Source organism: Metopolophium dirhodum, chromosome 8, assembly GCF_019925205.1.
Source record: "Metopolophium dirhodum isolate CAU chromosome 8, ASM1992520v1, whole genome shotgun sequence".
Lineage (NCBI taxonomy): Eukaryota > Metazoa > Arthropoda > Insecta > Hemiptera > Aphididae > Metopolophium > Metopolophium dirhodum.
Window position 1 is genome coordinate 35234499 of NC_083567.1, and position 14762 is coordinate 35249260.

Genomic DNA, 14762 nt, shown 5'->3' on the forward strand with positions numbered 1-14762 from the left:
AGTTATTATCTTAATATCAACATCCGACAATCGGAATTAAATATCTTAATACAAACGATCGTAAGTCGCAACTATGTGAAGTAACTACGAACAATAGTAAATAAATATCTTAGTATATCAACAATCGTAACTGTAATGTACTGGTAACTATAACGGACGGACGGGCACAATATAAGGTGTTAAACTCATGTTTAGAAATCTAAAATAATGTACTATTTTCTTGATATGTGTAGGGAAAACGATCGGTAAAATAATGTGCGACTATACCGTAAGACAAATTAAGCTATTAATTATTATACACTGCAGAGTGCATATTGTGCAATATCTATTGATGTGCGTACCTATATCTAAAAGGACAATCATAAAATACATTTTAAATACCTATCTTATTCGGAGGTTTTATTAAATTTCTCACGTAGTCACGTGTTATTGCTTCACACTTGTCAGTATTCACGTTAAGTAAAGCGGCTTTGCTAAATCCGTAGTAGTGTATAAACAATTTTATAATTATTCTAAAAACGTTAACTTCCGAAAATGTTCAGTGGTTATACGACTTTTAATTTGTTAATACAGTAGGTAATACAAACTATTATGGCGACTAGGCACCTAGTTAAATGTGCAGGCTGTATTCATTTCTGATCATCTATCCTCTATACCCGGTTTGTTACACTCAGTTCTGAAACTGGTTCACTGAGTTCCGGTTTAACTGCACCAGGTTCTGATGCCACCGAATTTGGTTCCGGAGATCTAGCACTCCCAGGTTCTGGTGTACTTGCACCTAGTTCTGGTGCACCTTCACAGACTTCTAGTGACACAGAACGTCGTCCATGTTCCTCTAAATTAGTGTCCGGCGCTGCAGGGACTAATGGTTCTAGCGCTTCTGCACTCATTTCCTGTGTAGACATTAATGTAATTTGTTCTGGTTCTGTAACTGTTACTGTAACTGTAGCATTAGGTTCCCGACCGGATCTTCTCGACATCGGCTCCGTGGTATACGATTCCAAAACATCACGTGCCTAAACAATATTGTTAGTATTTACTGATCAATTATTATACAACTTTGCTATAATATTATGACGATGATATGAATAATAAATGGTTTTTGCTTTTACTCAGTCGGTAATAATAATTATTATTTGTGTATTGAAGCCAAAATAAGCAATTTGTTTCATATTAAATACGCGAATATAGTATATAGAACTATACTATGAACGTAGATAGATAATATAATATGCAATACAATAAAATATATAAAATAGTGGTAAATTAATTATAAGTACCTAATCTAAATAATTTTATTATTAATAATATATAACTATTTTATTCTAATCCGGATAATTTAAGAACTTCTCATCTGCAACACAAGATTTTGCTTATAGGAGGTGATCAAACTTATCATGGTAGGTACATTTTATTTAAAAAATGTATTCGTGTGTTTACAAAATATATCATATTATTATTATTAGTATTAGTATTAGTATTAAGCTTAACGATTGTTGGCATAGGATCTGGTACTTGGTAGTATGGGAAGATGCGTTAAAGAGGAAATGGTTTTTAGAAAAATAGAAATGAAGAAACATAGAAATTATTAATTTATACGGGAGAAAGGGTTGGGAGTCTCTAATAATGAGCCATTTAGTAGAGATACAAAAAATTGAGGTCATTAACCGAACGGTTAAAGGAAAGAGTGAGACTTTTTAGTGCACTATGCGTAAAAAGGAGTACCTATAGTCGTGACGAGTATGGTCAATTTTAGTATTAAGACCGGCAAACGTATAGTCGATAAATATGTTTTGGGTGAGTTCAATATTCATTGATGGATTTCGAAAATTTGAACAGGTAAGAGTGTCAAACAGCAACTACTTATTCTAAGATAGAGTGAACCAAGACAAATAAAGCACACGAAAGCAATTGATAGAACCAAACATTTAGAATTACACATTGAGAGTCTTGCCTTGTAATATTAGAGTGATGGTCGAAGCTTGTGGAAAAAAATAATATATGATCGACAGTTAGGAAACTTTTTTGAAATCAGTAGGTATAAATAATATCAACATGACCACCAGATACATGGATTGTAAATAAAAAAAACCTCTATAGTTATGATTGATTTATTTGGCCTAAACCTGCGTGTTGTTTGTCTATAATTGTACGCTTATTAATTTTTTTTTATACGACGGCAAACACTCAGAAAAATATCTTTCTAAGGAACTTTAAAATATGATATGTAAGATGTGATATTAGTTTTATCTGAAGAGTAAAAGGCTCTCTAGCGTCTGATTTTGTTTTCTGAAACTAATGGAAATTTAATTTATCATATTTTACGATTTGAAAACAGGGTTCAAAAATACTATTTATTGGTTTTATTATTAATTGTCCTATACAATTAGCTTATTATAATAATTAATACATTCATTTTACTCATAGAAAGATCGTTGGAGCTCTAACCTAGGTAATCTAGGTAACCTACCCGAATGGCAGAAAACAAGGATTCGTGTTCTGCATGCCTTGCTTTCAGGTATTCCCCTGACATCAACGATATTGGGTGTCGTTTTTCTATTACCAACATATTATACAGGTAATCGGGTTCTAGAAGCTCCCCAAGTTCGTTGTACTTGATTTTCACTGGTGTTTTTTGGTTTTTGACAATACGTTTTTCTAACATCAGACGCTCGTTAGTGGTGTACTGATTTCTTTCCAAGCACCTTTGGTGACTTACCATGGAACAACCGGTGCACTTTAAGACCGGGTTTAGCACATTTATTTTGTTGCAATGCATGCATCTATTCAAAAGGGAAAAGTATGATTTTTTAAAACTGTGTTCTGTATGCATTTTTATGTTGATTGAAATGCTCAATAGATTCGTTTTAAGAATTATTACAATTATTTATTTAATAACTGAATGAGTTGTTGTGTTCAAATAATTAATTAAATAAATAACATCCGTTGCTATAAGTAGGTACCAAGTAGTAAAAATGTACACGAAAAATCATTATAGTTTAATAATTTAAAAGTTTTTTTTTTATTTTGCATTTCAACTAAATAAACACAATATTTTATTTATTAAATAGTATAATCAATGGAAAATGTGGTTTGAAATATTATGTTCATTTGAAAATAATCTTAATGTTGTACATGTTTATTTCGTACTATACACTGCAAACGGCACCACCTAAGTAGCATGGTCACTAAGATATTATGTCGCTGTTGCAGTTTGGGTTGGTTTAACGCAGCTGACTTTGTAGAATAATTGTGCCAAACAGGTTCATTTTCTAAAAGCTCCATGGTGACGACCGCAGTCAAGCGTATGTCTGATGCATAACTCTATCGGTCTTCTTCAAGACTCGAAAGTCGAAATACTGTGCGCCTTCGTTGTAGGTATAACAGAAGTAACCGCAACGACCCCGATCCACTGCTGCTGAGGTTTACGGTGTACCCAGTAATTATACTCGGCAGGCTGGGTTCGGGTAAGCACTGTAAGTACTAAGTATTATTATTTATTTTTAAAAAGCAATAAAATTAGGACACCGCCTATGTGGATTTTAAGTACAGTAGAGAGTCGATCATCTACACGTCAATTTAAGGGTGCGTGTGGAAAATAGGTTATGCGAACTTTATCTATTAAAGAAAACTACCTTATATCTTAGGCACAAAGCTAATACGACTTTTATTAAAAATATACTTAATGAAAAAATCGATTCGCCTACTTTATTATCTAAAAAAAATTTTAAATCACCTTCTCTGCACCGCTTCACACGTCGTCCTGTACTATTCCACATGGCCCATGTCATCAATGTTTCATTCTTATTATAACAAAAACCATCCGTCATTACATTTTACTAGCTAATTTGGACCACTCTTTTTCTTTTTCTCGAAATATTAAATTATTTTCTATCTAATTAAATAATTAATAATTATATATTATATTATTTAAAAAAAAATTTAAATCAATAAATTCAATAACATGAGAGATTGTAAATGGTAATGAAATTGGCCAAACAAGAGAATATAATAAAGAAATACAGGGTTCTTAAAAATGAATCATCTGATGCTTTGCACCTGACTCCCTAGGTCCTCTATAGGCCCCTAGGTCACCTTATCTTATGCCACGTGACTACATTTTTTGGGGAGATGTTAAAAAGACACTGTGTTTACCACCCATCATCAACCACATAGGAGCTAAAAAATTAGCGGAATCAATTACAACAGGATATACTTAGAAAGAATTTGATTTCCAACTAGACGTTGTAGTTTGTGTGTCCAAGGGAAGCCACACAGAACATTTAAAGGTACCATTAAATTAATTTGAAATATTATTGATTTATTTAATGTACCATAATCTCTAAATCTAAAAACTAAAAATATATAAACATTTTAAATCGGAGGAATCATTTTGAATATGCCTGCATTATTATAAATACCAATAGATGATGTACAGGAATGTTACGGCACAAATAAAAGTGGTAAACGTAGCTAATAATAATATCACAAATGATTATCAATTCGGAAATAATAATGGTGCAGATGCTAAAAAATCAAACAATAATATATTTTAGCAATATAGGTTAATGAAAAAAAAAAAATTAGTTTGATAGAAAATATTGTGTCGACCAATAATAACAATGGAAATAATATTAATAATAATAAAAAAAATTTTAACGCAATCATTACTTCAAAATTGACGTGAACAAACTACACAGACACACACATTTGTACATATTTCAGCCTATAAATAATAATAACATGGAAGCATTAAACTTTATATAATTATGTATTACAGAAAAGTCTCTACAAATGATATCTCTTGTTTTTGATGGAAATAATGAGCGTATCAATTTTAATAATAATCAAAATGCAGGAAACGCGCATGGTATGGACTGGGCACGTGCACCTCCGATAAATCAAATACTAAATAGTATAGCTACTATAGCTGTAAAACAGTTTTAAAATGTTGCCACATCGTGATAGAAATAAATGAAAATTATATCTTATATCTTAAATTTTGAAACGTGAATGCCCATACTCATTTTGAAATATAATTTCAGAATTTGGAGTTAAGACCAAATCCAATGAAAATTATCTCTTTTTTCGTTACGGAGTAAAACGATTTTTTAAGCATTATCTCATTGAATAATAATAAATATTAACAATTTTCTAATACCAAATATGAAGAATAGATCCAAATTATATGCAAATAAAGAAAAACCGTCCGAATTGCATATTGCATGTCATCTCTTAAAGGAATCTGTCCGAGTATACAATATGCATAATATTATATACTACATTTTTTCTTAATATAATTTTATTTATTTTGTATAATTTTAAAATTCTTATAATATCTTTTAATATTTTTTTTATCGATTTGTACCTATCTCGTTTATGTTTGAACCACAAAACAACTATTACAAGAATTTGTTTATTAAGAAAAATACACCTACGCATAAAAGAGGCAATTACGAGTATACTTAAAACACACCATATAATAATTACTGAATTTAATGTAAAATCTGTTATTGCATTTCAAATAATTATATAAGAATAGAGTTAAAGTAATATGTCCTTTCCTATCATTTGCAGACTCAAGACCGAAAGTATGCTGTATAGTAACTCAATATTTTGTTTTGAGTTTAATAGCAGGGTGCACGAAGTAAATAAAATGATGATGGTACAAATTCAACGTACTATATAATTCAAATGATGGCAATGGGCCCACGCCATGCATTTTGGACGACCCTTTTTAGAGATGCCATGTGAATCGGACACTTTTTCCTTTTTATTTTTGGCATGCGATTCGGCTGCACCAAATACGAGCGAGGGAATACAGATCAGACCGTCAGAGGTACCCGATCTGTGATCAGTGATCACCCTCGACTAAACCTAAACGTACATACTACATAGTCTATAAAAGTGGACCGTATAAGCATCAAATAAATAACTATGTGGCTCTTTCGGGTCAACATATTATAACGACGTATACAAATTTTACCTAGGGGATCGAAACTGTGTTCAACGGTCGTCTTGAACACCGGCCCGCGGAGTCGTTACATATTTAGTTGGTTTCCAATCCCCAAGACATTCATTTCGTAACAACTACATAGGAATTCCCCCACCGAAGACCTGCAATTTCACCTGGTCAAAAATTTAAACCATTCAATATTGATGCTTCTACAGATGCGATATGTACTTAAAATATTATAATTATATGCGATATATTATATTATATGCACAGGTAGGTACATTATTTTTTTTTTATCGTACAAAGGGTCGAATTTCACTATCAAACTGTTTAAAGTAAAAACATTAACTAATTATTTGTATCCATCATAAAAAATGTTTAAGTAATATGATGCGCATTATAAAAAGGTGTACCTAACTATAATGTGGCCGGAATACCTATGTATACTATATTGTAGGTACCTAAACTAGAAAAGCAATAACAAATATTGTTGACAAAAAACGTAATTTAATTTTTAGGGTAGTCACATTAAATAAGTATATATTATACCATGTTCCATATGGCACGGTAATCATATATCGTTTTTTTTTTAAAAAAAAGAAGCGATATCGGTATACAAATATTATATGGGTGTTGTTTTTATAATTTAAATTTATGCATTTAAACGAACTTGTCTGCTTTCATAAAAAGCTTAAGTAAATGTCATAATCGTATTTTAACTTTACCTTTATTAGAAATTTACCTCATTGTATTTTCTAAAATGAGATTATACAGAAAGGATTAGGTGTTATAAAAATAAAAACTTCTCGAAAATGGTTTTTTTAGTTTTTAATTTGGATTAAAATACATTCCACAAAGTATTTTACATTTTGCCCTTTGCAAAAAAATATGAAAGGTTAAAGTAAATTTTGCGTTTATATAGACGTTTGTAAAGAGTTAGTACGTAAGTATAAAACGTAAAACCTAGACAGTGGACGATGAAATATTATAAAACCACATACTATAGGAAATAGTTGTTTTTATTGATTACATTTTATCAAAATCCGTTTATGAAATTAATAATTGATTAACTTAAATTATGGTTACCATGCCTTTGACGTTCGTTGTTCTGATACACTATATAATATCTAATATTGATCAATGAGGCTAAAGTTATAGTAGCTGAATATTTTTTTACGTACTGCACTCTTCATATTATTCCATAATATATTTTACCATGGATACTTAATCGGGTCAAAAGCAATTATTAAACATTTTACAAATAATTTTGAATTACCTATGTGCAGGCCATGTTCTAAATTATATTACTGTATATTCAATGTTTTTATATTTATCGTGATACGACACACGAGTACCTACACTACAATTTCAAAATACTATATCAACAAAAATTAACATTATGGTTTTCTTTGGTTCAACTATAATGTCATATTATAATATATATTTTTTGATTTTATTTTGGAAGGCCGCGGGTAGGCAATCAGTCGTGTTCTCGCTGTAGTTATATTAACAAGTACATTTCACATTTGCACATGAAGTTGGGCCGCTGAGCTGTAAGCCTTTTGATGACTGGCGATTTGTAATTTACCGTTTCCCAGAAATTGTATTCACATACAACTCGACCACTTCGTTATCGCCGACACGGCATACCTATACTTAACACAATACCACGTGATAATAACAATAATAATACGATCCATTAATGATCACGACGTTCGTGGTTATCAGACAAAGAATATTATAATAGTAGTAATAATAAGTGGCCTAGCTGCAGAGCTTTGAACAGAAAACCGGTCTCGGACGGACCGTTCTAAAATCCCGTCTACAGCTAGCCATATACACGTTCGTTTAATTTTTTTATTTTAATATACATATTTTTTGTCCGAGTTGGTACCTAATTTCTTAAAACGGCGAGTATAAACGGTTTGTGAACTGCAATCGCACATAATAAATAAGAGCCCAGCGTAGGTAGATGCATAATAATATATAACTGATAGATATAATAACAATTTTTTTACACTTAGTTTTTTTTTCTTACAATACATTTAACAATAATAATAATAATAATAATATATAGAACAAGGGGAGTGTGTTCGTCCATTAAAACGGAGTGAATTTCGCTGAATCTTTGCCAAATGTGGAAATTAGGTGGAAAAAAAATACGAATTTCATTGTTCCCAAATGAGTTATGAAAGTAATGGTAGCCAGTTTCGGTAATAAACTATTTGGGTTTAATCGCGTATGATTTATACTACTATGTACTAAGTATATACATAGTATTATTATCTTTGGTAAAAAAAAAAATAAAAACATAAAAATTGTAATTAAAAAACGGTATATCATCGTGTATATAATAAATGCTCAGAACTTCGATGTAACACAATAATAATAATAATAATAATAATAATATACCTTTATAGCGCATAATTTATAGTGCACCGTTATTTTATGATCAAAGATTGAATAATATTATTATTAACGAGTAGATTTTTTTTTTGAACGTGGTTTTGTGTTTTACTGCGTTTTAATGCGACAAGTGTTCGATATAATAATATATCATAATTTATGTTATGTATATAGTCCGTATAGGTTGTGACTTGTGTGGATATAACTCAACCGTTGATTAAAAACGATTTGTAATTTATCAATGGCTCAACCAATACACCACCCAACTACGTACCTATATAGAGATAATACAGTCACATTGAGTAATGAGTATTATAAAATATATACTATTTTCAATAAAGTTCAGTTGTTTTTGGTAAACATATTTTTTAATGATGATATTTTATTAACTGCCTACCTAAAGATTTGAATGATCCGTTACGATAATCCAATTACAATAAAAACAATGTAAATTACGAATTTGTTAAAAATTCTAAGTAAATCTGGATTTATTTTTCACCATACTCTTCCACGAAATGATGATACAATTTTGTCTTTCATCGTTTTTCTTCTTATTTTTTTTTTTAATTTTCTCGAACGTTTTAATCTTAATTAACCCGAAGTACCATCTGCGTTCAATTTCCAATCGATAGACATGTTTTATGAAACTTTCGGAGTACTTCACTGTTTTAAAAGGGGTTTTTCCGGAATAAAATACATTATTGTAAAAGCAATAAGTTCCTTGTCTCTCTACTCGAGAATTTTAAAGAAGTTATTAAATGCGTATATAGCTTTTAATTTAAAAAAAAAAAAGTTAAACAAAATAAATTGTCCTCATCTTGAGAAAATGTATTGGACATAAAATAATAAAAACAAAGTATATAATGTAGGTACCCAATTAGAAAGGAAAATATATTATAGGAATTATTAATAGAAGAGCGTGATAAACATTTATCACGGAAACGTTGTACAATTTAATTATTGTATATTATTTTGCATTAAACCCTTTAACGACGAACATAAATCGTTATAACTTATAGCTTATAATTGTTGAAGAATTTATAATTTTTCAAATACATCTTATCTCAAAAGCAATTTGATTTATAAGTACAGTTGCTTAGTATAAGTTTGTTTCAGACATAATCTCCGTACCATTTGGTTCGAATAGATATTTTTATAATCAAATCAACGAGATAAAGTCTTTTTGCACCGAGGTTTTTTCGCTAACGTGCGGAACATATAAAACATTTCATATTATATTATTATTCACAAATACGAAATCAAATAATGTTTACATAATGCGCCCTACACCGAGACGAGATTACTCATCAAGATAATAAAAATATATGGAGTCGATTGAGAAAAAAGTAATAAGAATCTTAAAGTGGTTTCAAAAAGAGAAGGTGTATTGACTTTTTTTTGAAAAAAATCTGGAATAAAGGCTGTGCGTATTAAATTAAAAGAAAATCAGAATTCAAGTCGGGTGTTGTTGATGTCTGAATATAGTAAGATGTATAATAACCAAATCACACACTTTTTAAGAGTATATTTTATAGAGTTTTTCAGGGAGTGACTTTAAAGTACACACACACACACACACGCACGCACGCACAGAGTTTGAGAGGATTTTTGGAGTAGGTATAATATAAGAACCATTATTTTTTCAACAAACACTGAGTAAGTTTCGGTGTTTTTATGCATTGTCATGAATATTTAGAGTGAATTTAACGAGGCAGAAGCATGCGTCGAGGCGAAAATGTACGATCTCGCGTGCAATATATTATAATACAGTTTCAATTCGCCGGCTTATGATAATCCGCGCAGAGGTTAGGTCTCAATACGCCAATCGATATAGCTGTACTGCCTGTACTTTATTATATGTAATTAAATGCGACTGGTAATTTTTTTTGGCCGCACGCAAAACGTATTTAAAATGTATATCAAGCCAGCATAATTAACTTTGAATGTTTAAAATCCTTGTGTAAACCTAATTGTCGTTTGAATAATATATATATATATATATACATATTCTAGCAGAAGATTTATATACAATTATGTAGTTATTCGCTATTATTTTCGCTACTTTTATTTTATTTATTGTTTTTTTTTTATTATTATTATTATCGTTTATTCTTTGTTAATTGCATTAATTTTACTGGTTGCAATTAAAATGCAAAAATCGAGAAAATAATTAAACTTCAATGATTTTCTGTCATTAAAAGTTTTTTTTTTTTTATACGATTCAGTAAATACCTGTGCAACGGTTAATAAGCAAATTCCTTTTAAAACACTGCATACATTTTTTTTCTAAACATAAATCGTTATTGTATACATTAATTGTAACATTTCGTTATCCCAGTTATGCTTTAATAATTATTGTGTTATTGAACATGACAAACATCATGTCACAGAGATTTTAACGTTTACTGTTCAAAGTCGTACCTATCTATGTATACATACCAACTTTAACAACCGTAAATCAGATATCGTCAGAGATGGTCAGATAAACTAATCAAAAATAGTCAACATTTTGTGCAATGTATATTATAGCTATAATAATCGACATGAATGCCCTGTAGAAACGGCGTGTACCGTTCATTTTTTTTAGAAACGATTGTAGTCGTTTGTCAACTGTCGCCTGCAGCAGACACAGTTACCGGAAACACGAATACCGCTTATTATTGTTAAACAATAATGTAATAGCAATAGGTAATAATGATAATTATAATAATAATATTGTAGAGACCTCGCCTAATATTTGGGAAGTTTTCGAAATAATCTAAAATCTGAATAAATAATTAAAGTACAACACCCGCAGCACGCAAAAATATATAGATAAGACACATCTGTTATGTAGTACAATACACTCCATTGTCATTATCTACATAATATTATTATTATTATATTGTATTCCGTTCGTGATTATTATTGTTTATGACGAAGTCGGCGATGGACTTTCTTTCGGTGTGTTTGAAATCTGTTTATTAAGCACGTTTCCTGACGGCACGCGGATTATGACAGAAAATGACGAGGGTTAAGTGCACTTTGTGTAATGTTTTCCCCCTCTTCTATAACTGTCCCAAACACACTCCCCTCGATGCACACGTTATGATGGACGAGTACAATTACACTAATATAATACAAATATTTACCTACGTCTCCGACGATTTATGAGTCTATATACGAATTTTTTTCAACGTGTTTAGAAGCGATTTTGACGCAACAATACACGCACAACGCTTTGGACTAACTCATCATCGTTTTTACTATTTTCTCTGAATATACACGACCCCGCTGAGAGGATAATGACGGCGCCTGTGCATTAAATTACTTCAACGGAAATAATTAAAAACATAATTATAGTTTTAACGAAATTGTACATAATGCGTTGCGTTATGATGCAATGTGTATATTATAATATACGCGTGTAACTATATTTGATCAATCTATTGAAAAACGCGTATTGGAGACTCAAATACGGTCAACAGTACCCACTTTAATGCAAACATTGCCTAATTTCAATCAGACCAATCTGAGATTGTAACTGTTTACGTAGGTACCTATGCACGCAGATATACGCTACCTAACCCTAACCTAACCTACAGGCAATACAATCGCTATAATATTATTCTATTCAATGTTGTTTCTTTATTCACTGTAAATTATCACGATACGATAATTGTTATTATTTAATACTCTATGATATAATAATATTATAATGGCGTATAATATTATATTTTTCATATTTACGTTTCTTTAAATTCATCATAAATTACACAACACGCGATTATACGTATAGATTGTATTCTCAGTATGGTTAAGTATGAATTTGTAATATATATTATAATAACATAAATACATATTATAACGTGTATAATATACTACTATAATACTACACCGCACGTATATTTTACATATTATAGTACGATAATATGAAATATGGCTGGCTTTAGCTAATATCCGTGTTATTTAGATTTTAATCTCGAAAGTTATAATTCTTGATCTGTCAATAATATAACGAAACGATTTTTCCAGTAATAAACAATCGCGACATGCTATGTTACATAACATAATGATACGATATTCTCGTATTCTGAACCTGTACAATCGTTGGCATTCCATAGATATCTAATTCAACTCGCGTGCGCAGGCCTGTGCGTATAGGTACCCAAACTTTTTGCCTACACTTGGTCGACAATTTGTTGTGATTCGTTTCTGTCATCGCAGATTATAATAATATGATTTGTTTCGTCGAGGATTGATAAAAATTATATTTCCTAGGGGGGGGGGTGGTTGTACAACACGTCGTAATGTCAAAGTCGGGGCCCGGGGTCGTTGAGTAATGAGTACCTACACAATCTACCCTGCAACAGCGCTGCTGCAGGTAAACATGAAGTACGTTAAGTATACCTGATCAATATTAAATAATCATGTTATTTTCTCCCTTATAACTATATTCGTTTAAGTATTAAAAACACGTAGGGCGAATTAGGGATGGCATTATGGAAGCCGCGAGTACCTGTATATAATATGGGTGACGCAAGTATATAAAATATCATATGGATATCCGATTTCGGATTTCAAATCAAAGCCGGACTTAACAGATTTGTCGATATGACAGTTTATTTTATTTACACTAATAATAAAAACATTTATATAATAATAATACATAATATATGTGCTTATACAGAATATAATATAGTACATACTTATATTATTTTTAATCGATCCTCGATGATTGATGATAATATGTTCATTTTCAAATACGTTTTTAGAATTTTTCCAAATAATATGTTATTAAAATTACTGTAAACCGAAAAACATTTGGCGGGCCAACTTCACGCAGTCATGGACTATGTCCGACCGATTAAAAACCTGTGCCAATAATACATTTGCAAATCAATTGAAAATAATTTAGGTACCAATTTTCAATTATTTGCAATTGACTTGCAAAGTATCGATTCATTTTTCGAATCGATCGGTCAAAGTCGGATCTGGGGGCAACTTCACGCCGATCATTAGACCATAAAACCATTGATTGAACACGCGCGTGTTTCAGTTTATACTTATATATCGGAGGAAACGTCTTTTATGATATATACATATTATATTGTTTAATAATCTTTAGGTGTTAACCCATACATGGTAAATATAGTGATCGGATACGTTTCGAGTGGTTTATTCTCGACAACATACACGTATAAAACGTACCTATATAACGAACTAAAACTTATTTATCTTCATGTAGTATCACGTCCACCAAATCTCACTTGGGCTCCCTCAAGCTCTTCAGATGCATAGGCACTACCTATACATGTGTGTATAAAGTAAGTATATATTGTAAATAATATATATATAATATGTGTACCTACTGCAAGCGCGCGTTCTACGCGGTAAAATGTCCTTCGCGGAGTATTTATATAATATATATACTTACCTATATATACGTGAACTATATATATTACATATTGTATATATTATAATATAAACACGAAACGGTGGTCGAAGCATTTGTGTATATACACGTAACAGTAATAGTGTAGGTAATACTATTTCACCAAAAGCCCACCCGATCGACGATCGTTATTTTCCTGGATAACATTCGTTCAATAATAATACAAATAATATACCACAATGATACATCCCTATAATCTCAAAAAGTAACCAACCAAACAATACTACGCTATTGCACACTAACGCACACACAATAAAAATGTAATATAATGTTCAACTACGTATATGTATAGACCTATTGTAACTTTTGTTTTAAAAGTTATTTTCTAGTTTCACTCATATTTTACGCCCACAGAATAGGTGGTAAAAATAATGTTACTCTCGAAAATCGTTACAGCACCTCCGACGGCAAAATGCAATTTTTACGCCGAAAAATACATCTGTACGAGGGGGAAGGTGGGGCACAACCATACTACTAGCTTTCAAGTAAAATAAGAAAAATAAAAATAACTTTATTATTTAAATGTAAAACTGTATTTGAAATATTGTTAGTGACATTATTATATGTTATAATATGCTTAAAAAAAATTAATTACATACAAATATAATAATAATATAATATAAATACTTTTTAAAATAAATATTATAATTTATTAAACAATGTAATATGTTATGTTGCCTCAACAATTGTACCCCACAGTTTTTGGTTTTAGATTAACAGTAATTTAAAAGAGAAAAATAGAATATTTCTTCAAATGATTAAGTCCAAAAATCTATAAGTACTTTATTTTTGGTAATTAAAACAGTTTACATTCAGATTTCATATTTTCATATCAAAAGAATTAAAATATGCTTATATTATTTAACTTCAAAGTATTAACAAATAAAATGAGTTATTGCAGCTGCTGTATGCATTCCTGTGCTACCTAGTGGGTATTTGAGCGGAAATTTATTACGATAAACTTGA

The 14762-nt window shown here is 30.5% G+C and overlaps 1 protein-coding gene across 1 annotated transcript; it reads right to left on the reverse strand.

The window, feature by feature from the left end:
* Positions 1-233: 233 nt before the first annotated feature.
* LOC132949864 (uncharacterized) lies at positions 234-2833 on the reverse strand. The gene is made up of 2 exons (XM_061020952.1): positions 2471-2833; positions 234-1016 (listed from the first exon to the last, which is right to left on the reverse strand). Exons 1-2 carry the CDS (start codon positions 2831-2833, stop codon positions 651-653), a joined length of 729 nt encoding a protein of 242 aa, XP_060876935.1. The 3' UTR covers positions 234-650.
* Between the last annotated feature and the right edge of the window lie 11929 nt (positions 2834-14762).

Bases quoted from the DNA above. Each gene is read 5' to 3' on its own strand.
- LOC132949864 (XM_061020952.1), bottom strand. From the start codon at position 2,833: ATGCATACAGAACACAGTTTTAAAAAATCATACTTTTCCCTTTTGAAT. The intron at 1,017-2,470 runs GTAGGTTACCTA...AATATTGTTTAG, and splicing joins CCTTGTTTTCTGCCATTCGG to GCACGTGATGTTTTGGAATC.